This window comes from Periplaneta americana, chromosome 15 (genome assembly GCF_040183065.1).
Source record: "Periplaneta americana isolate PAMFEO1 chromosome 15, P.americana_PAMFEO1_priV1, whole genome shotgun sequence".
In the NCBI taxonomy this organism is placed as follows: Eukaryota; Metazoa; Arthropoda; class Insecta; order Blattodea; family Blattidae; genus Periplaneta; species Periplaneta americana.
In genome coordinates, this window is record NC_091131.1 from 116,708,665 (window position 1) to 116,734,036 (window position 25,372).

The window sequence follows — 25,372 nt, forward strand, 5'->3', positions numbered from 1 at the left end:
TTTCTTCTTATTCCGTTTGTACCAATGCTTACGCAATAGGTAACTACAGCGTAAAATGTTTGTGCAACACCCGATCAGGGGCAATACGCTGTACTTCAGAACAGACAGAAACGTTAAAGCAATCTGAAGCTAAAAATTTTATTAGGGACATTTCATTATCGCTATTGGCAATGCGAATGGGATGACGTCACACAGTCAAAGACGGTCAAAGGATAGGGTGTATGACTTTTTACAAAAATTTTTTTTTTACGTTTTGCCAATAATATTTTTTATCATATTTCAAATTACTAACTTTATTGGATAATATTGCATTAATATGTTTTTGATACTGTTGTACAGTAGTGTTATGAATAATACACAATCACGAACATTATTTTCAATAATGTATTAATTTGTCTCACAGGCAAAAGTGAATAGTTTCCTTCCGATACTCTTTGGCGTTGTGTAGGTCGTGGAGTAAAGAGTTTTTAGAGTTTATGCTTTTAGCAAAATGAGTAAACAGTTGTCATAAGTGAAAATGAGCACATATAATTGAATTGGGTGAGTTACAGAAATACATGTTAGAATTACTATATTACTATACCTTAAGTATATTTGTTTTACATTTATGTATGAACATATTGTAAAATATGTACAAAAAGTAATATTGATTTCATCATACATTTACCTCAATATTGTCCAGCATGTGATTGTCATATCACTGTGCTGCACACGGCAAATTAAAAGGAAAAATATATTTTTAGCTAACGTATGAGAAACTTTTAGAATTGATATATCACTCATTCCAGAACGTGTCCTAAGGAAACCATCACGTGTTTATTTTTTTATATATCACCATTCATGTGTATTAAATAGCTACTTTTCTTTTCTCTGTTTGCATTTTTCAATTTATAATTCTTTTACATTGAAATATGTATTTTCCGCAAGACGGTAATTAATAAATCATGTACATAAAACTACTGTACAACTGCAGAGCTAGTACCTACGTCTTGTGGCCTAAAAGCACATAATGAGCACGTACAGTAGATGAGGCTGTGTTTTATTCATACCTAACATAAGCAGAAAATTCATATATTATGTGATACTAGAACTGTTACAGTGTTGCTAATTACATACTATGACAGGATTTATAGGATTTTTATTGTCATGAATCTGGCGAATGTTGTATTTGTACAATAGATGTAGATGCATATTATGTAGTACCTAGCCAATATTTTGGTTAGGTATTTCCACAGAAAATTATGCAGTAAGTTTACGCGTATTTTCTGAATAAATACACAGTTTAGTTGTATTTATAGGGTAGAAGACGTAAACATATGGTAATCACAAAATTTACAAATAGCCTACTAGGCCTACAGCCTTACCGATCTATAGCCTATATTTACACATGAATTCTAACTTGATAGGCCTATGTTATTTACTTTTAATAAAATTTGGACTTGTCATTAGACTACAGTAGTGTTATTTTCACCTATGCAGCACTAATGCATTAATGTCAGATTGTGCCATGATGTTAAGATTTTATCTTCTAACAGGAAAACATTACCGACTTCAGTTTTATTTCACAGGAAGATTACAACAGCAGTAAGTGAAAAACTACATGTTTTTTTCAAGTGAAACAAAAGTCTTGGTACCGGTGAGATCTTTTCTCTCTCTCAAAAGAAAATAATATTTCAATGGATACATAGCCACACTATTATGCCTAAAAATGAGACATATGATAACATTGCGATACAGGTAACACATTTTGAACAAAAATCTAAATGGTATAGCCTATTTGTAAAATGGCCTCGCTTTAATTGACTCTCATTTTACAAACCTATGGATCAACAGTTGGATCTCTTCTGACAAAGCCAAAACTTTTCAGGCCATACAAAAGAAACCAAATGACCTGAAAATGCACAAAACTTGTCAAGACATATTGTTCATTTTTAACGAGCATACACACATTGTCATTACACAATTATAAATACACAGATTTCACAAAACAGAATATCATTTGTGCTCAATTTAATTTGAATGGCTTAACTGAGGTTAAGTTTGACGAAATTTGTGCTTGGTTAGAGGTTAGTGCTACAAAGTAATTGTACTGTTTTACACAACATAGACTATGAGAGTGTAATTTCAACATTCTAAGTCATAAAACTGCTTAAAATAAATCCACTTGAATCACGCATAATTTACAAAATAACACTCTTAAACAGCGAAGATGATAGTTTCATCTCAGTCATGTTTTTGTAGTCAAAATAACCATTAAGATACTGGAGTACAAAATTCCACAATAGATGTTACAAATTTCTATGCAGGCTTACATTGTAAAATAAGAATTTGGTGTGCGAACAGTGTTTACAGGGTTATTGGATCATTTTTTTTTCTTTTTTTTTTTTTTTTTGGTGGGGAGGGTAGGCCTAATAATTCAAAGATTTCGTTGCCTGAATATTAACTGTAGCCCTAATTACCATAATGACTGTGGAAGGAAGTATTTATATTTTGTGCAGGATACTGGTAACACTACTGCATTCACCGTCAATTATTCAGTGACACAGCTTATAAAAGTCTGGTCATTTCACTGTGAGCCATGATTGGCCTCAGAGATGCTCTATTTTGAATCCATGTGATATTTGTCCGTTAGGAGTAGGAGGGAGCTTATAGATGAAGTTTTTACCTAATGAAATTACAGAAAATGTCGGGAACAACATTACTCATGAAGAACTCCATGAAGTTTCGGGGAAACATTCTGAAGATGAGATGTGTATGTACAGGTGGATGGCATCATTTCGAACATGTATTGTAAATAACAAGTACTTTTGTAGCCTCTACCAAATTTGTAGGTGACTGAAAAGTTTTTGACTTGAATACATCTATAAGTTCAGACCAGTACTAGAGTGCCATCCCAGAAAGTTGACCGACACATTTTCAGGCCAGCTTTATTGTGCCTATAATTTCTAAACTACACGACATAGTCCAATGAAGTAAATGGCGATCAACAGATGAAGAAACAATGTATCCAATGTGACCTTGAGTTGGAGTGTGTAGCATTGTATAGCAATTGCAGGACAGTTGAAGTTGTACAAATTGGGAGGTCACGTGGCAGCTGAGGCTGTATAACTGTAGATTTCGAAGCGATAGAACGTTCACAGTGGTGTCGAACGATTCGTAACGAACCTGGCTACAGTCTCAATTGAGCAACAATCAGTAGTCGACAAGTTAAATTGGAAAAAATTCTCGAGTAAGTTTAGTGAAGAGAGAAAATTCGAGGCATATACAGTGCAAATGGAGACAGGCATATATGCAGTAGATTCGTTACTTTCAGCATCCCATTCCGAGAGAGACAGTCACTCATAAAGCTTACAGCTGTGTCACTGATACAGCCTTCCCCGATTTTTTTTTTTTTTTTTCCCATAAATACTCTACTCATTTGTCTTTGAGTTACTAGGCAATGGACAATTTGTTTATATTTGTTGAGTACTATTATGAAGAATATATAATGCAAAAGGGAAGTTTGTCTGCATTGGAGAGAGCAGAGTGTACACACAATAAATATAAATGTAATCCATCTCCACCAAAATATAAACTGCACCTTGACCTGAAATAATTTATCAAATTAAATTAAGAAAAATTTTAAACCCTAAAAAGATTTTCATTATAACGATTATATCAATCTTGAGCAATAGCAGTTATGTTAGCACAAACTCCTGCTTGTAACAAAACAAACAAAACAAAACTTACATGTAGTCACCACATTCATAACAGATGCTGGAAGTGTTTTTTTCGTTGTTGAAGAATTGCTGTCTCATCCAGCATATAGTCCAGATGTTGCACCTTTCAAATACTGATTGTGCCTGTCCATGGCAACATTCACCAACAAATTCGAAAACTGGCAAAGAGATGAGTCAAAGTCATTGAAAATGATGGCCTCGTATATACAACTACACATTTTTTTTCACTATGTATGGGAGGGAGGGAACTTTGGGAATTGACTGTCTCATAAAAATGCAACCCCCTTTCACTGCTACTGCTCTCAAGTAAAATAAAAAAAAACACAGAGAGATAGTATACCATTGGATGGAGAAAGGAACATTGTATCAAATGAAATTGAAAAGACTGCTGACAATCGAGCCTGAGCAAGCTGGAAGCATCGTGAAAATGTCCCACATTTGGCTCGTTGTCGAATTTTCACTCATTAGATGCCCTACCTGTGAATCACATTTCATTAACATTGACATCAACATCTCACTTCGTAGCTAAAGAGCCATGCTAATTGGATGGCTTATCACTCCAGCAGGAAAATCTAAATTTAGACCAAGATAGGTGACTCCAAGACGGATCAACTTAAAAATATCAAAGATGTCCAAGAAACAACGATGCTTAGTTCTATTGTGACCGATGAACTGCATGAAGTAAGTTAAGACCTAAAAGGATTTGAAATACATCAGCCAAGACATTGACCAAATGGAAATGTGAGCAGGATGCCTTGGGAGAAGTCGGCACAGGAGGCTGCAAAATCGACTGAGGCTATCTTGGAGTAACAACACTTCTTGCACACCCCAAATCACCGTGTAGGACGAGCCCATGGATATGGATGCAGCAGTGACTGACCTGATATCTGGCTGAGTGCATTGGGGCAGCAGGGTGCTGAAGATACTGCTGCTGAGACAGGGTAAATCAGGTATGCGGAACACGAGGCTTACTACAAACACACCAGTGACACACTTCATATGCTGTTTGTCAACAATCTGTTCGGACAAATCTGTGACAGACTGGTTCAAGCTCAACCTGAGTCTTATCAGCATGTCACAGGTAGCCATGCTCGTGAAAAAGTTCGCTGATGAGTGCAATCGACTGTCTGCGTTCACACTGTGCTCTACTTGGTGCCAGATGCTCAATGCCTATATAGTGTTCTCTCTGGAGTCGAAGCAACAACTAAACATGTGCTGAGTACCCGATACATTGCCACTGCTGGATCCAATCACTCACTGCTGAACTCACTACAACTGCCATTCATACAGGTTCATCAGTTGTGACAAAAGATGGCACTTATAAGATAATATTAGATAAGTAATCAATGTGTGTCCTTCAATGTCGACAACATGGTAAGGCAGCTACACGACGATTAGCCTTGCAACATGAGCATGGAGCAGCACTTGGTGCACAAGTCTTATCTCAGCAGCCAAGTGAAGAAGTGGGTGGTGAAAGAGTGACATCATTTATGGTCAGAACACATTGCACAAACACTACAACATTATGTTGACGAGGAAGTGTTCTAGTTTTCAAGGTGTCAACAGACAATAGATACTGTTGCCATTAATGTGCAACACTTCGGTTTATGATTTGCCTTGGCAATGGCATCTATGACTCTCAGCAGTTTGTACATTGGCATGATTATCGTAAGAAATTTGGACGACTTGCCATGTATCCACCACATGTCATTCTTCTCTTATCATCCTATTCTTGCTGTGTGTGATTCCATTGAGTCTGTAGTACAGTGCTGTGATTTGTCCCCAATAAATGATTGCATACCCAACCTCGTTTCATTTCTTACACCACCCAGACTTAATTCGACTTAAAGATATGCATTATAGTATAAGCTATAGTAAAGCTATGCAACTGTCGACAGATAATCTTATCCATATGTAGTTACATAAAGATATGCAGCATAGCTACGAGGTGTGTAAATAAAGTCATAACACTGATTTTTTAACCTGCTTTATTCCAACAACATTACAATTGAACATTGTTCCCTTCAAAGTAATTGCCTTGGGAAGCCACACAGTGCTGGAGATGGTTCTGCCACTCCTCTTAGCTGTGCTGGAACATGGATACTGGAATAGCCTTCAGCTGGTTGATTACAGCCGTTTGAATGTTGTCCAGGGCTCCAAAACAACGTTCTTTGAGGTGTTTTTTCAATCTCGGGGAGAGGAAGAAATTTCAAGGACTCAAGTCAGGGGAATAAGGAGGCTGAGGAGCCACAGGAATGTTCTTATTGGCCAAGAAACGGTTTACTGAAATTGTTGTGTGAGAAGGCGCATTGTCATGATGCAACACCTAGTTGTTTTTTATATTTGGTCTCACATGCATGACCCTTTTGTGAAATCTTTCAAGAACTTCTCGGTAAAAGTGTTGATTAACCCCTTGGCTTGAAGGCACAAACTCTTTGTGAACAATTCCCTGGCTTAATTAACAATTATATATAATAATAATAAGTTTTCAGTCAAATACACTTTTCAATTTGTGAGGTCAGATAATCTGTTACATCACAATATTTAGTACGAAGTCACTAATATTTTCGACTTTAAAAAGTCATCTTCAGGTGCATGAGATGCAAACAATATTTAAAATAGGTGATAAGTTGATCTAGCAATTAATAACATGGTAAGTGATGCACGTGCTGGCATTTACAATTATATAAATTTCGTGCCTCTTGAGGTAAACTGTACATGGTAAAGCTGAACACTGATGCTAGATTTTCGTGTGTATATAAGACAAGGAGAAGGCACAGCATGATATTAACCTTATACAATTAAAGGCTAAGTATTCTCATTAGATCGTATCATTAAAATTAAATTTGTACAGTTTGATATTAACTATGTTAAAATGTTAAATATAATGTATAAATTTAAAAGAGATGGAGAAGCTGTGATGTAAATGCTGTTGGTGGGAGAGCACGCAGTCTAATTCGTCGTGGTGAATGCCATAGTTGTATGGTTGTTCAGTTGTTTGCATCCAGACAAGGGGGCGTGTTTCAGCCGACAGTCTAAAACATGTAACGTCGGGTGAAACACGCCCCCTTGTCTGGATGCAAACAACTGAACAACCATACAACTATGGCATTCACCATGACGAATTAGACTGCGTGCTCTCCCACCAACAGCATTTACATCACAGCTTCTCCATCTCTTTTAAATTTATACATTATATTTAACATTTTAACATAGTTAATATCAAACTGTACAAATTTAATTTTAATGACATGATCTAATGAGAATATTTAGCCTTTAATTGTATAAGGTTAATATCATGCTGTGCCTTCTCCTTGTCTTATATACACACGAAAATCTAGCATCAGTGTTCAGCTTTACCATGTACAGTTTACCTCAAGAGGCACGAAATTTATATAATTGTAAATGCCAGCACGTGCATCACTTACCATGTTATCACCTATTTTAAATATTGTTTGCATCTCATGCACCTGAAGATGACTTTTTAAAGTCGAAAATATTAGTGACTTCGTACTAAATATTGTGATGTAACAGATTATCTGACCTCACAAATTGAAAAGTGTATTTGACTGAAAACTTATTATTATTATATATAATTATTAATTGTATTCACACTTTTCTGAACCAACATGTCTTTCAAATTCCCTGGCTATCAAAAAAGCACATCAGCATGCTTTTGATCTTTGATTTGCTCATTCATGGGTCTTGGAGAGCTTGGAGTGTGCCATTCCATGTTCTGGCACTTGGTTTCCAGGTTGTATTCAAACACCCAAGTCTCGTCACTGGTAATGACACGTTCCAGAAAGTGGAGATCATTTTCAATCGATTCCAAAAAGTCAACGCACCTGTTTCTCTTCATGTCCTTTTGGTCCTGTGTGAGGTTTCTCGGAACCAGTTTTGAGCAGATTTTTCTCATCCCCAATTCATTAGTCAAGATCTGATGAATGGTGGTGTGACTCAAATTTAACTCTGCCACAATCATTCTGACTGTCAACCACACAAGATCCCGACTCTGTCGACATTTGCATCAGTTCTTGCAACCAAAGATCTTCCGCTGCAAGGTTCATCTTCAATTGACTCTCTTCCTTCTCCAAATGCCTTAAACCACCGAAACACCTGGGCCCTTGACAAAACACTGTCTTTGTAGGCCTGTCGAAGTTTTGCAAACATTTCTGTTGCACTGTTTCCAAGACTGAAGCAAAACCTGATCGCACATTGTTGTTCGAAATTTGTGTCACTCATTGTCAGAACTCTCAAGCAAAACCTGCTTCACTAAAACAGTACAGACAACCAACGTGACTCTAGCGAGGTCCAACTCGCACTGATGATGCATCACATGTTCACCTGCCTCCCCTCCAAGTTCCAAGTCACCAGTGTTGCTTGATCGAACACTACACGACCAGTCTCATTACTTTATTTACACACCTCGTATGCACTTGTTGTTTAGTCAACTATCCGAATACAGGTTTGAACCTCATAAATAGGGCTCAGAAGTTGATGACCTAAAAATCATAGAAAAATGACGTATAAAATGACCTTAAATTTCTGAAAATATGACACTAAAACTTAAAAAAAATAACAAGATTTTAATAAGAATAATAATAACTCCTTTTTAACTTCAACTGACATCATGAGTGTATACTTGAAACGATCAAGATCCCCTGATGAGAAATCTTCATCAAAAGCATTGAAGTCAAAATTTTCACTTTGCAGAACTTTCTCGATTTTACACATTGACTGACCGTACCCTATGTTGTTTTCCAATACCTTTTTCATTTTCTGTCTAACTTCTTGTCCAATTTTCCCTACACTTTTTTGCAAATTGTTAACTCGCAATAGTTCATGCACTCTATGAGGAGCAAGAGCCATGCATGTTATGTGAACCATTTTTGTGTAAAATGATTTAATTTTGTGCCCATTTTCATCATATATCTGGCTGCATCTGCACTTTCTTTAATTTCACACAACTTATAAAATAGTATAGCCTTCTTCCATGTGTAGAAAATACATTGTCACCAAACTCTGTCACTAACTGTAGCAAAAAACTTTGTCTATTTTACTTCAGCATCTGTATGTCTTCACTTCTGAGGTACAATAAAATGCTGACTGCGGGCACTGTGGCTGCAATATTTGTTTTGTTGCATTGAATGGGGGGAATCACCTAACACAAGCGGTCAAGAGTCAAGGCTGATGCAACCATAAGGAAAATTTCTGCATTACATAATCAAATTGCATAAGCAATCTGCAGTAGGTTCCTGAACAACGACCACAACAAAAAAAGTCCGTTGAAATCAGAAAAGGACAAAAATGCAACAAAAAGTACTATATTTCCTTGATCAATATAAGATCGAAAAATGCAGAAAAATGCAAAATAAAAGTAGGCTATATTGGTTCATGTTGAAGTGAAACGAGTTTATATTGCATCCTGCATTGTCTGTGATGCCCCAGAAAAAAAAGATATTTCATCAACTTCCGAGCCCTACTCATAAGCGACACCAATAAGGCATCACTCATGTGGCAATTAAACCACGAAATAATGGGGTAGGGTGGTCAGTTTCTTTCTCCCTCCTTTGCATACATTGCTGATTAGTAACATATTACACTAATCAGAGCTATGCACTTGGCATGTTTTATTTATTTATTTTTGTTTTGACAAAGTGCCTAGTATAATAACTGACAATGATAGGCAAAAGAGAAGAAAAGGTTCATTAAAATCTGTTTTATTAATTATTGATAGTGATTAAATGTGTTTTTATTAACTTTACCATGTGTAAGGGAATTGAAATAATATACTACAGGTATTGAGTAGTAGAGATTAGACAATCTCTTTTGGCATTTATTTAAATTATAGATATAATTTTTTGAAAGTAGGGGAGAGAGGAATCTTGCAGAACTACAGAACTCGTGCAAATTTTTATGTATTTCTTAAGTTCTTGGATATCTTTTTCATTTCTACAGGAACTGTTGTACATATAGTGCAGTGTTTTTCAATCTTTGTCACACTAAAGTTGTAATTCAAAATCTCGCAGCACACCCATATAATCTAAACCAGTCGCTCCTAACCGGGGAGGGGAGGGTGTGGTTTCTAAAAAACAAGTGAAATACAATGTTTTTAAGGTTGGTACGATATTTTAACTTTACTGATCTGACAACTATGGCTGAGCATCACTGAATGTTGACTTGTGCTGCATTCGTTGAAAGTTGACTCTTGTGGACTCGCTTTTTTTACTATTTTGACTTTTATTTTTCCAATTTTTGCTAAGCCAACCTTCACTGTTTTCATTTTCTCCCAGAACACTAGCGGATCATTTGTAGCACACCAGTTTTCATGCATATTTTTACAGATTGCAGTTAACTGAAAATGCACATAATGTGTTTGTCCACCTTTTGATCCAAAACCCACCTGTTTGCACGTCCATTTTCGTGAAACATCTCTGTTCCATTGTGCACAATTTTACCAGTCAAACAAACAAAACAAAAAAAAAAACGAACTTAATTGATTTAAAATTATCTATATTCATCACATATTCACCATATTATTATAACTAAATTTCTTTTCTAATGTAGGTATCCTTAACTTAAATGAATGCAGATCATGATATCAGGATTGTTGTGCTACTTATCATCCATTCACAGCAGTTCACTGTAGATTTGTGTCCTGTGAATCCTTAGCGTGACTTTATCAGTTTTAGCTCACTTGCCAGGAGTCAGTGTAGTGTAATGGATATCTGTATAGATTAATATCCATGGGGACTAAAGTTCAAATCTTTGTATTCTGAATTTTTCTTTTGTATTGCGATGCTGCAAAACATGTTCACAGAAATACAAGTTTCAGCATCCCTGACATGTTAGAAAAGAGTTTTGGCCATGTCATCTTTCTATCCATCTGTATATAGCAATTTTAAAATATTGGATTTTGTTCATAGTCAAAAGTGAACTGTAATGAGCTCATATTGGAAGCCCCTCTCAAACACATTGTTATATCCGTATAGTAGATAAGACAGGTGCAAAAAAGCCGGCCATGAATAGATAATGCTGAAGGGAAAATCACAACAGAATTAATAGCCTCAAGTTCACACCTATGGAGTATCAGTTAGTGCGTCTGACCGCAAAACTAGATGGCCTGGGTTGAATTCTAGTTGGTACAAGTTACCTAGTTGAAGTTTTTTCCGGGGTTTCCCTCAATCCAGTTTGAGGAAATGCTGAGTAACTATCGGTGCTGGACCCTGGACTCATTTCACTGACATTATCACCTTCAATTTCATTTAGATGCTAAATAACCTGAGATGTTGATGCAGCATCGTAAAATAACCCAATAATAATAATAATAATAATAATAATAATAATAATAATTAGTCTCAATTTGGGAGACTGAAGTAATTGGCTCATTTATGCTGATTAAACATTTTTACATAAAGATTAATTTTTGATCCTATAGAATATATCTGTTATGGTAACAATGATTATTTATTAGAGGAGTGCATATTACTGTGGAATCCTGGCCACCAAGTCACTCAGTTGAGTGCGCTCCTTGTATAATGGCAATCCGATGCTGTGGATTGAACTTCAGCATAGCTCAGTGGTTAGAGCACTTGGTACGTAGAACCAAGGACTCGGGTTCGATCACTGGTGCTGGAGCGAATTTTTCTCCTCTATTTAATCATTGTAAACATTTTTAGTTTTTGAAATATTATACAAATAAATACGGTCAGATGGCAACATTGCAACACATGTTGATGTAATAATAGCAGTTGAATTACGGAATTATGTACGTAAGTGCACAAAAGGTTCAGTAACCTAAAGCGTTAATGAGGACTATTGATAGGGTTACCGTACTTCCGTATTTTGTACGGACAGTTTATATTTTAAGACCAGTGTTCGTATCTGTATCATACAAGTAAAAAAGTAGTGAAATGTCTGTATTTTCTGATTCAGGTTTGGAAATGAGTCTAATAATTAGTTAATACGACCTTTAAGAGGTGACACCTACTACATAATAATCAATGGTAATAGCCACTTTGGCTTTAAAAATACATAAAAAAACCAAAGTACTGCATTCACAAATTACAAAAGTTTATTTCCAAGAGAAAATATAAACTAATTCCCGAAACAGCTAAACAGAAACTGGTGGTATTGATTACTAAAGGTGAAACGAAATAATAGGATTTCGGAGAAAATATTCTGAACTTCTGTGATCAGTGCATTTCATATCTAGAAGTATGACAGTAGAGTTGTGAGAGTGCTGAGCAGTTTCCGATTTTGAATCACACTGCAGCAGTGTCGAGGATTCAGTTGAGTTCATAAATTCACTCGTTTCTAAATCTAATACTGCCATCAACATTGATAATGTGCTTAAAAAAAAATGTGGAGAAGGAAAGAGACTCGTATACAAAACTGAAAGGTGTAACTCTGTGGGCTGAAGTTTTCAACAAATTGAAAGAAAATGAAGCGAAATGCAACAGTTTTGAAAAAGTTTTCGAATTTGTGCAGGATGCTCTCTCCTAGTAACTTCTGCATGTGTAGAGAGGATGTTTTCTTTGATGAAAGTCATTTGGATACCTGAAAGGAATAGACTCCAAGTAAATAGGGTAAAAGCATTGGTTCAAATTGAAGTCAATTTAGAGTTTTCGTGTGTGGATTTCTATGTCTTTATCAAAGAAAACACTGATTTCCTAAAGCAAGTACATTCTTTCCAGAAATATGAGAATAATAGGTGGATGAATGACATTGATTCCATGTGTGTTTAAATCACTCAACTAGCTTATCTGTTTCTACAGTAACTGTCAGGGTATTAATGTTATGAAAGTAGAAATATGATATATTCAGTTTAGCTGTTATTATTTTATATATTGGTACAATGTAGTAGGTAATATTCTTTAATGTCCACTGCTGTGGAGTAACGGTTAGCACGTCTGATTGTGAAACTAGTGGGCCTGGGTTCAAATCCTGGTTGGGACAATGTTGAGGGTTTTTCCGGGATTTTCTCTGAACCCATTAAGAGCAAATGCTGGGTAACTTTTCGGCATTGGACCCTGGACTCACCTCGCTAGTGTTATCATCTTCATCACACTCATATGCTAGATAACCATAGCAGTTGATAAAGTGTTGTAAAAGCACCAACTAAAAATATTCTTTAATGTTAATCATCCACAATTTTTGGGAAAACAAAAATATCCGTATTTTTGTATCCAGACTTACGGTAACCCTAGATACTGGTGTCTGTGCATTTCCTCCTTTCTACCATAGTGTTCTTCTTTATAAATTATAGATATAAAGCGACATGAATCAGTGATGCATACAAGCCGCGCTTAAAACTGTGAATGCTTTGGAATTTGGTCCCCAAATTATGTATTTATTATTGAAGATAATGGAAGTTTATGAATGTAATGAAAGAAAGTCAGAACTACAAGCATGATTAAAACTAATGACTAATAGAGATTTTACTACTACCAAAATGTTTTAAACCCTATATTGATGGGATTAATTTTCTCAAGTAAATTGTGTTGATTTTGTTATTTGCAGTATGTTGCAGAGATCTATCTAACATTTGTGTATTCCTTTCGGTTTAATTATCAGTTTTGATTGGGAAATAAACATAAGATTATCATATACATTACCTCCACTGACAAAGTTTTGGTCCCATTATATCAAACTAGCTTGGACTACAGAATAATAACACTCTTTTGGGTGAGTAAGTGGAATCCTGGAACATAATCCTCTGATTGAGGTTCTGGCTGATATGTACATCTATTATCAGGCAGTACATCTCACTTGACGATATGTGTCAGAGGAAGAACAATGAGGACTTTTTTGGAAAACTTGCTAACTGCAAAATTTGCAAAATTGAGATTTTGGCGGATTTGTTAACATAAAGCAGGCCTCTACATGATGTTAAAGTTATCTTAGTAAAATTGAATTATTTCTCTTCATTATAGTGTGTCAAAGTGTGATGGTTGCACCTATAACCTATTTGTCTTCATTCAGTTTTTTGTCTCCTGTAAAATTTAGTTTTTTCTGTTAACAAGTTTTGCAAAAATGGTCCTCAATTGTTTATATGCATCTGAAGTCTGACTAGTGTAATATGTAGCTATTAGGCGATGTATGTAATGGAGGGGGAAAGGAACTGACCATCCTACCTCATCTCCTGGCCTAGTTGCCTCATAATTTGTGCCTTCTTGGTATCACATGTGAGGTTCAGACCTGTCTTCGTACAATTGACTAAACAGGTAACCATTTCCTCTGCAACACAGTGTAAATATACGACAGATTTATCACAACTCAACAACAGTAAAATCCCTTGTATCCGGTACCCAAATAACCGACAATACCAATACAACGACACTTAAAAAATAGTCATTCATGCGAAAGAGAAGAGTTTGACGAAGATGTGAATGGTTTTCCTAGATCGCACATGCTGCATATTGTGTTTACTTTTTACACCGTTCACGCATGAAAACATAAACAAAAAAACCCATTATGTCTCTGGAGTAGAGAGCAGCACTGGTAACCTGTCACTTGGACTTTGCAAACAATGCACAGAGACGATATCTTTGAAATTAACACTCGAACTCGCCTGTTTCGAAGGGGTGTTGGGTGAATCTAAATACGAAAGTGTGAAATTCTCTGTTCCTACAGCATGTAAAAATTTCATTCAAGTGATGGATAGTATCATGGCTATTACTGCTAAGCATTGCTGTTGCACAATGGATTGTGCAAAATGCAAGTGAAATGTTCTTACGCTCTAATCATCTAGCGCTACATAGTCTTTATAGTTGCGATGTTAGCTACACTGCTCTTCACGTCACATGGCTGCCATTTAAAATTGTCGTAAGGTTACGAAAACTTTTAGTATTTTCTACGCTATTATATATTACTGTACGAGTACAATAATTATAAACTGATGAATGTACATTACCATAATCAATACTAAAAATAAATATTGTACGTATTTCAAAACTTTATTTTTAATTATCTATATGAAAATTATTAAATTTCAACATGGAAAAAAATGTTTGTGCAGTAGAGTGTGTCTTTATATAATCTATAAACGTATTTTCCAATTATCTGGCAAAATCAGTTATCTGCCACTGGGTTTGTCCCACAGTTGCCGGATATGAGGAATTCTACTGTACTAAAGAAGCCTAAAATGTTGTATTAATGACATATGTGTATAATTTTTTTTTTTTGTTCTATAAGTTTAAATGCATGAAATTGAATGCAGTAATTTGAAAAACCATTAACTTCATTTATGATCTGTATTCACACATGTCGGATTTTTATTTTAAGAATTAAATGTTGACCTATGTTAGTACTGTAGTTGATTCAGTAAAGTATTGGCTAAAATACATACCATCATATGTGGTTAATTAAAATTACTCTAACGAAGTTGTTTTTGTGTACCATATGTTCATGAATTGGGGAAATTTACGTCTTTTAACTTGTAATTTCCAAAGCATCTTTTGAAATTTAATGTGAATCATATGTAATTTTTCGTAAAAAAAAATATAAGCTCAAAATGTATTATCAAGTGTTTCTAGTCGATTTTATTTGTTACGCAAACATGAATCAACAGTTCCAAAAAAAAAAAAAAAAAAAAGCAGTGGATAATGGTTTGGTTGTGGAAGCATTTCACTTTTGTTTTGTTTTATTTTTTTTAATTAGAGTTCACTTTCTTTAAAAATAGTTGTTTTTTCGCTATCTTTTAGATGGTGATCAACATTGGTTACTATTTTCATTTGTATGTAATATAGGTATATACGTAGGTAATATTTTAAATATTATGTTAGCAAAATATTATCAGAAACCTTTCCACAGATTAAAGACATTGACATTCCAGAGACAACTAATTTTATTGCGTATAACTATTTTAGAATGGAAATTTGGAGACTGCTGATGGGCTGGATCAAGTTAACCAACGGTCTGATAATAGGCGTCTGTAACACTTTACATTCTTCATAGTCTATATACACAATACAGGAACAGTCACTTCTATTACTAAATTCTCTTTTCCATTTCAGTCTCGTAATTTTCTTAGAGTCTAACCCTTCATTGTTATAGAGGGTTCAGTTCTTGGGTGCTTAGAACACATACGTTGGTATTTCAATAAGTTGAACTTGCACTGGCCTAATCAGCCCTATTTCAGTATGAAATATTATAATTACTTCTGGTTTTCCATATCTTAATTGTGGTTCATTTTGGCATTTGTGACATTATTTGGTCCTTTCTTTGTAGTAAGCTGTGGAATCAAAAGGAATAAGCCATGGAAACAAAACAGGTATTTGTGGTTGCCTGACAAGAACTGCACTGCTATATATATCTGTTACTTATGTTTGCACTTTCGGGTAGTTTGACTGTTAATAGACTTGCTTTTCAAATATATTGCATGTTTAAATTTCCATATATTGCATGTGAACCTACAGGATTGGTAAGAAGTCACTGTGTCCCTCCTCCCCATCAATTTAAAAAATTTTCGTACATTTTGACTAATTGTCCAGTGTGTCAGTATGTGCACCATCATGTTGCGCATACAAGTAGATGCACGTCCACATCATCTGTACCATACATTACTGCTTTGAAGATGTGAAAGTCGTCTTCCACCATGTTCTGCAATTCTTCATTTGTGTTACAGCAGCGTTTCTCAAACTATGGTCCATGGACCACCTGTGGTCCTCGAGATCTGTCCTTGTGGTCCTTCAAAAAAGACAGAAGAAAAAATAACGAATTACGTATCACTCTATAGCTGAAAATCTCAGAGTTTGGAAATGACATGTATGGCAATTGCTGTTCACTTTTCTCTCAGTACTGACATTTTATTAAATTTATTATCCTATCCGTCTACTGACTTCCCACTCTACTCTCAACAACAAAAGAGGGATTTAAAGCACTATAAACGTGGTGTTTCTCGCTATCTTTTCCCTGCACATCTGACACCGCCCCTGTAACCCAGCCAGGGACCACTTAAATTCATAAAAGAGGACCGAACCTTTTCATGTATTTATGACTTTCTTAATAGTTTTGCCAACACCCAGTCTGCACAATGAAATGGTCATGTACTGTACATTGTACACCAATATTTTAAAATGTAAGTATATTAATATTAAAATATGCTATGAAAATGATAAATTTGCTTTTGAAGGAAACAAGAGTAAGGTGGTCCGCGGAACTCTTCTGACTTAAAAAAGTGGTCCCCACATCAAAAAAAGTTTGAGAAACACTGTGTTACAGCAATGAGCAGACACTTCTACCTTGATAACATACATAACTGATAGTTGGAAGTGTAAAATCAGCATTACATAGGTCCACTGCTATGGAGTAATGGTTAGCATGTCTGACTGTGAAACAAGCGGACCTGGGTTCAAATCCTGATTGGGACAAGTCACTGGTTGAGGTTTTTTTCCCCGAGGTTTTTCCTCAACCCATTAAGAGCAAATGCTGGGTAGCTTTTGGTGCTGGATCCTGGATTCTTCACTGACATTATCTCCTTCATTTCACTCAGATGCTAGATAATCATTGCATTTGATAAAGTGTTGGCAAATAAACCAGTTAAAAAAGAGCACTACATAGTAACCTTAATGTGCCATCATGTTGGAGAACCATGGCTAATCGAGCAGCATAGAAAATGTAGTTCAGGAAGTGCTCCTCAACAGTGTAACTGCTTGTGTCAGCACGATCAGAGTATAAGAAAAAATAACATGCTTATGTCCTGTTGTGGGTTTAATAGGAATGAGCAAAACCAAATGAAATGTGTAAGGGGGTACAGTGACATAGCCAACTCTTTATATTTATAAATGCAGGTCGTTACAAGTCATTAACAGTTGTAATTACATTAGAATTTTGACATCAGCCAGTAATATTTGCATGTTGGTAATGTTTAAAAATATATAAACATAAGTAAAATTTTCATATTTTTCATTTTATTGTATCTAGCATTTGTAATGACCTACATCCATACACTTATTCAAATGTAGGATGCAATGTAATTAACGTAATCTTGTCTATTTCAGTATACTAACTGTGGAGGTTTAATTTTTGCTTAGTTAATGCTTCATAATTAATATTTGATTATACGTATAGCCTAATATATTTATTAAAAGCTACAGTAGCCAGTCGGCTAAGGCACTTGCCTGCCGATCCAGAGTTGTGCTTGGACGCGGATTCGATTTCCGCTTGAGCAGATTACCTGGTTGGATTTTTTCCGAGGTTTCCCTCAACCGTAAGGCGAATGTCGGGTAATCTATGGCGAATCCTCATCTCGCCAAATACCATCTCGCTATCACCAATCCCATCAGCACTAAATAACCGAGTAGTTGATACAGCGTCGTTAAATAACGAATAGGATAATTTTATAAATGCTTATGTAGTCTTTTGGTTATGTTAAACCTTAAAATTAATTTGTAAATTTTGTGGTTGGTTGAAATTAAGATTTATTTCCTCACACTTCAGAATTGGTTGGAAAAAAAGTTACAACTGTATGTAGTGAAATTATTCTGTTAATAAAATATTATCTTACAGGCAATGCTTATAAAATGTTATATAGATTTTTTTTCAATTTCTTCTGTGTTTCTTTTACAGGCTCGTCCAGGGACTGCTGAGAAAGACCAGCATAAAAAGACTTCAAACAAGAAATCTCAGAAGAAAAAAGCAACAGACAGCCAGAGTCGTCCAGGTGGTGGTGGTGGTGGTGGTGGCAGTAGTTCATCTAATAACACTAAAACTCAAAAAGTTAAAGGAGAAGGAGTATCTGTGCCAAAACAAGGTTCTAAAGGATCTTCAGCAGTTAAAAAGAGCAAAGACAAAACAGAACGTGATCAGAGTGTAAATAAAGAAAATGTCAATAAAGATGACACAAAAAAGTCGAACAGAAAGAAGAATAAGAAGTCTGTAGATGTCACCCAGAAACCACATACTGCTCCATTAACAGGTAAAAGTGAAAACTCTGATCAGAGTACAGGAAATAAGACAAAAGAGGCTGGTTGTAAGAAAGGATCATCAGTTCATAAAACTGAACAGATTGTTGTACAGAGTCCTTTGAACTTCAAGGAAGATAAGCAGAAAATCCAGACTGAAGAAGTTACACCAAAGTCTGGTTCAGAGTTGAGCAAGTCCAAAAAAAGAAGAATTCGAAAGAGAAGGGTTTTGGAGTCTCTTGGTATAATTGTTAATGCTGTAAAATCACCGAAAGACAAAACTAGTACCAAGAAGAGGAAGAAGAAAAAGAAGGCGAAACATTCTACAGTCCCTGATGCAAGTGAAGATTTTCTGCTCAAAGACAATACAAATATAAAACCTGTAACTGTTAGTAGTGAAATTAATGGTCTTGTAACTAGTAGGGATAAAGACAATGTTTGTGACACACTAGGAAACAAAGGAGCTGTGCGAAAGTGTGAAGAAACTGCTAATACTACTCCAAAAGTTAAGGATACTAGTAATACTCATCTGAAAAAGACATTAGACCAAGTAAATAAAGTGAAAGAAACGAAAATAGAGAAGAAAGTACTTTCAGAAAACTTGTTAGATGTGAAGGGTAGACATTCAACACAAGACTCGAACACTTCAGCGAAAGTTTGTTCTAATTGTGAAGAATTGCAGTGTAAGAAACAAGAGGAGGAGTCACAGATATCTGACAGCAAGATCCTATCAGACGATATCCCACATCAATCTCTCAACAAGAAAGAAGAATCAGGAAAAGTTGATCTAGTGAATTTTCTGTCTCATGACAATGTGGAAGGTCTTTTCCGTAGTGCTCTTCTAAATGATGTAACATTGTCTTCCCGTTGCTCAGAGAAAGAAGTAAAAAACTTTTTCAATACATACGGTACATTTTCTGAAAGAGGGAGAACTCAATTTGCAGCTGTTGAAAAACTCTTGCACTCTAGTAACAAGGATAGTGAAGATATCACTGCATCACAGTGTTTTGAACCAACATTGGATAAGGAAGTTACTTCGACTATTACACCTCAGCATTCAAATATCATTGTAAACAAAGAATCCAATCTGGACTCAAATTCGTCAGCTATAAATGTGGTTGGTTCTCAGAAGTGCGACTACTTTTCGCCAAAACATATAAAAGTTAATATAAATTCAGATGAGCCAGTGAGTGTAGCCTCTGTCTCAAATTTGGAATCCTCATATAATCAAGTAGTAAAAGGATTGAGTCGTTTAGAATCTGTAGGAAATAATTTAGTGTATAAGGGAGGTTTAAGCAGAGGACCAATTTATACAAGCCCTAATCTTGAAAACAGAGTAACCAGTAGTGCTAACAGCAGTCAGACCCTGAATAGTGCAAGCAAGATTTTTACTTCAAATACGCATGAATCTTGTAATGCAAAAGAAGAGGATAAGTCTGAATCAAGTGAAATTCCTGAAAGCGGAAAACTTGATTCGCCATTGGTAAATACAGAGAAAGATTTACTTGGTCAAGAGAAAGTGGTAGACCAATTTCTTCAAAAAGATAAAACACCTTCTTCTGAAGTTGTTAATGCTTCTGAAACAAACATTAAATTAATTCATCACTGTAACACAAAAGCAAAAGAAGAGTTACCAATCAAAGATCAAGTTTCTTGCCATACGAAAGTTTCAGATGTGAAAGCAGTGAAAAATGAGATTGATATTGTAGGTTCCTATGATGTGATAGAATGTACAAAAAATAAAGAGAAATCTGTTACTGAAATTCTACCAGAGTCTTCTAAAGACCCAGTATCTATTTGCCCTAGCCTAAATGAAAGTAAAGGTTCTAGTTGGGAGAAAGACGACCTTGAAAATCTTCCAGAAAAAATAGAAAAAAATTGTACAGAAAGATACAGATGGACTGGTTTTGTCTCTGAATCTGAGGAAGATACACAAGAGACTGGTTTTGAAGCTACTATATCCGTAAAAAGTGTAATTCCTATTAAGAAGGTAGAAGATAATAAGAATATTGACAATAGCACGGAACTTAATTCTGCAGTCAGTAAGGGTAATGAAGATAAAGAATTATCTGATTTAGCCACTGAAAGTGTGAAAGAACAGAAAGAGAAGACTTGTGATGCTCTGCCAGTGTATGGTAGCGGAAAAGAAGTTTCTGATTCTACACTTTTATCCAGTTCCATTCCCTTGATTGAAGATCAAGCCACAATGAAGTCTATGCAAGGAAAAACTACAGAGAGCACTAATTTCCAAAGAGCAGAAAAAAATAAGGAAGAAATAAAGGCCGCACGTGAGGCGAAAAAGGCAGAAAAAGCAATCAGGAATAAAAGTAAAGCTACATCTGCTACAACTGATGGAGCATCTAAATCGACAGAAAATGCTGCTATCAAAAAACAAGCTGTGCCTAACCCTAGTAAAAACAAGCAATCTTCAAGGACAGGTGTAGATTCGGGAAAAAGTTTGAATGAACCTTCAACAGTGTGTGCAACATTGCAGGAGCCAACCCTCAAGAACATTGGCAAAGCCCCAAGTGTTGAGAAAGATATTAAATCTGTGAAAGACAATAGTGTGAAGATATCCAAAATTGAGAACAAAGTGGCTGGAAAGAAAAAGGATCTTCAGGAAGCAAAAGAAGTTTCAGAAGAAAAAAAAGGAGTTCCAGTCAGTTTGAAAGGAGATGAAATAAATAGAACAGTTGAAAAAGAAGGCAAAATAAATGTGGCAGAAAATGTGGAAAATGGAGACCCATCTGTGGCAGCAGCTACAGCTGGAAAAAGTCGGGCAGAACTTCGAGCAGAGAGAAGAGCAAAACAGGTAAGTTTTTTTCTTTAATTTGAGACACTTTTCTATTTTGAAGGGTGTCTTGTTATAACTGTATTTCTTTCTAACTGTCTCTTTTCTCCTCCTCCAACATATTCTCTCCTTTTTTTTCTTTTTTCCTCTCCTCTTCATTTAATTATAAACATTTACATAGAACAAATATAAGATTCTGTACTGTTGATTTACATTCAGTTGTACAGTGTCTATAAAAGATTCATGCACTTTGATCATAGTGTTGGCTTGACAGTAGAATTTTTGCCAATAGTTTCGATCTTTCTTGAAAAAAAAAAAAAAGTAGTAAACGGTTTCTTGAGAGTTTTAAATACACTCTCCATCACACCACTATACAACAGATACTTAAGATATAAAAGACAACATGGATAACAAAGAAATCATATTAGCTGTTTTTGTTGACTTCAAAGATGCTTATGGATCAGTTTGGAGTATAAAATTGCTTGAAAAATTAAATAAGATGGATATAGGTGGTAAATTCCTCCGATGAATATGTAACTTTATTAATCAAAGATTATATTGTACAAAGTATGGAGAAGTTGTATCTAAATTTCGACAGTCCAGAAAAGTTTACCCCAGGATTCATTGCTCAGCCCAACATTATTTAATGTAGTGATTAATTATCTACCTTATGAATTATCTAGTAAAAATAGATTTGTTAAATGTGCATTATATGCTGATCATCTGGTTATATGGACTTCAAGTCCCCATAATCAACAACACAACCTAACAGAACATATGAATGATGTTGTGAAATTCTTATCTACTTGGTGCGAAATTAATATCAATAAAACCTTTCATCAGACTTTCCTTATGTCATAAATTGCCCAATTTTCAATTACTAATAGATGGACATAAAGTTTCTCAACAGCAAAATCCAAACTATGGGGATGTTCAAGATCAGTATTGAATACTACTTATAAAACATATATAAAACCACATATTCTTTATGGATGTGAAAACTAACTTCCAGCATCAACAAAAACCATTGACAAATTAGAAGTGGCACAAAATAATGCTGTGAGATTAATCACTGGTGCAGTTAAATCTACCCTAATAACAGCAATGCAAATAATAATAAAAAAGAACTATCCCATAAAAGAGGAGATACATAAAAGATCACTGTTGCAGTATGAAAGAATGATAAGGTTACCACATGATACATACCGTAAAATGGGGCAACTTTGCATCATTTTCTAGTTAAAAATTTGTTTTCAGTCTGTGTGTAGTCTTTCAATGTCTAATTTTGAGATGGGCATTTATTTTATACGTTCTAGGGATATGTGGGAATGTATTTAACCAGTCATATCTTCGAAAATAGATGTCTTTTGAAATTTATAATCTGCCAAAAATTGGTGCAAAGTTACCCATAGTTGGGGGTTACTTTGCACTGCCAGAGTTTTGAGAGGGGTGGTGCAAAGTTTGCCACTGCTGGTGTTACATTGCACCATATACGTGTTAAATAATGAAAATATAATGTATCAGGAACAGAAAAAATGGAAACACAGATTCAAAAACTGCTATAAATAGTAACACGGACAAAACTTTTTGAAAAAAAACTACACAAAATTTCAATATAAGTGACCACATTCTTCTAAAATGTTATTTTCAGTTCTTTCAAATGACAAGTCGAAATAACAGCTCGTGAATAACTAAAAAATTATATGTATTATTTTGTGTCAAGTTCTGGAATGGAATATAAGCAAGCCCTTTCTTGATACTTTCTTGGGTGTATTTACTCTCCCAATTACATCCTCACATTCATATTCCATAATATCCTCCCTTTCAGTTCATTTGCAGGATTTCAATGATTTTGTCACTGCCTTGATGACAGCACTGTTTGTTTTTATTCCCTGGTACCTGTCCAAGCCGAACTAATTGCTGACATCTTTTGGAGCACTTCATTTGGAACTTTGTCCCTCAGTGATAAGCCTAGTATCCTTCTCAACATTTTCTTTTGGCATATTTGGAGATTGTTACCAAGTTTGGCAGTGGAGACCATGTATGACTTTAATATATAATGAAAAGAAAAACAAATTCAAGTAATTTAGCTGTAATACAAAGTGTGAATTATAGTAAGTGTTTTTAAACTTCATGGAAGGTCCTCAAATGAAAATAACGCAATTAAAATTTAAAAAATCTTCGTTTGTGTTATGGTGCAAAGTAACCCCAATTTAACTTCAAATTCACCTTGATTAGAAAATTATTCTGTAACACCATTTGCCAACAAAACAGCTGCACAAGCGAAACTAGAAAGTCTAAATGGATGAATAAGGAACAGATACACATATAACTTATCTTGAGATTGTGCACACCATCTGTGATGAAAGGTAATTAATTTGATCTATATTTCAATCAAATTATGCACATGTTCCGTTGTTAAGGTATAGAAATATCATAAACAAATTCCATGACCACGAACAGTGGAAAAATACTGAACACATATACCATCTATTGATGGAAGTGATGAACAGATAAATTTGGTTCACATAAACCCCCTAGACCTATATAAAAAGTTTTTCACAAATGGTGCAAAATTACCCCTGCAGGTGCAAAGTTGCCCCATTTTACGGTACTGGATAAGCTACCAATTCAGATGCAGAAAATTGAAAGTGTAAAATGGGTTTCTACAGGTAATCCAGACAATAAGAGATATATTTAATTTTAATTTAAAACCAGAAAAGTTCCTATTACCTAAATCACCATTACAGTATGATAATATAAATTATAATACAAATTTAATTGAGGATTTGAAGAGAGAAGAATAGTCTACACTTGAATTAAAACAGATTGCTCTTGAAACTGTAAATGCATTCTACTCCAACACAGATTGGTTACACATTTATACAGACAGCTCCAAATATCAAAATGATGATCCAGCTGGGGTTTGAATATATTCCAAATTATTCAGTTTTTATTTGTCTATAGGGAGTCCTTCTACTCACTTTGATGGAGAAATTGCAGCAATCAACAGGGCATTAACACAACTTATTTGTCAAATTAATATGTTCAAAAATGATGTTATATTTAGCGACTCAATTTCTGCAATCCAAGCCATACCTCCAATCAATATTTCTACAAATTCCAAAATCGCAGAAATTCAATCATCCATTTTAAAGAAATTTCAAGAAAACAATAATAATAATAATAATAAATCTTGGTCAGTATTGCTTACTGAAAAATAACATATACTGATTCTCCTCGACATGATGCAGTAGCAAAATTTCGGATACTAACTGGCCATGACTGTTTAGCAGCACACCTGTTTAAAATTTGAATTTTTGGTTCACCAAAATGCATCCTGTGTAACCTAGAAGACTCTGATGAATCAAGAACATTTACGAAAATGTCCAGCTTTGGCATCAGATCTTTTGGATTCGGACTAGACATGAGAAAACAAGGCTCTTGGCTCGGCTCCCAACTCTCCTTCCTGCCTAAGCAAAAGCTAGAGCTGATCTCTCTTCAGCAGCCCGGCTGTTCTAGAGCTTTATAGTTAGCAGATTGGCTTTGCGGTAGGCGTTATCTCAACAGTGACTTCCGATACACTAACTAACCTAGCCTGGCAGTGGAAAAAAAAAAAAAAAAAAAAAAAAAACCAGAAATGACAATCTTAAATTGCACGGAGAATATTTACCTTTATTTATGCATATAGAAAAAAAAATGTTGCTTTCCAAATTCAAATCATACTGTATATACGCTTATATCTTCCTTGCATATTTATTTTTCTTAAATCTAGCTTTTAATGAAAATCACTAAATAAGATAATCTGATAGAATATTTATGTACAGTAGTCAAATTCTTCCAGTGTGACAAACATCTGAAAGAAAATAAATTACTTTTCACAGAATAACGCACTGAAAGTTTTATTCTTCTAAAAGAAACTTAATTGAACACATTTGTGGAAATGTCTTCAACTT

General features: G+C 35.0%; 1 protein-coding gene across 2 annotated transcripts in view; it reads left to right on the plus strand.

The window, feature by feature from the left end:
* The first annotated feature begins 257 nt into the window (after window positions 1-257).
* eIF2Bdelta (eukaryotic translation initiation factor 2B subunit delta) overlaps window positions 258-25,372 on the plus strand; it is a 70,320-nt gene continuing 45,205 nt past the window's right edge. The window contains exons 1-4 of one of the 2 annotated variants that reach the window (XM_069848034.1): window positions 258-540; window positions 1,569-1,584; window positions 15,951-15,993; window positions 18,291-21,437. In XM_069848034.1, coding sequence (XP_069704135.1) covers window positions 15,979-15,993; window positions 18,291-21,437 — 3,162 coding nt within the window. In that variant the 5' untranslated portion in view covers window positions 258-540; window positions 1,569-1,584; window positions 15,951-15,978. The remainder of the gene's footprint in view (window positions 541-1,568; window positions 1,585-15,950; window positions 15,994-18,290; window positions 21,438-25,372) is intronic. The other variant, XM_069848033.1, reaches the window with a different exon arrangement.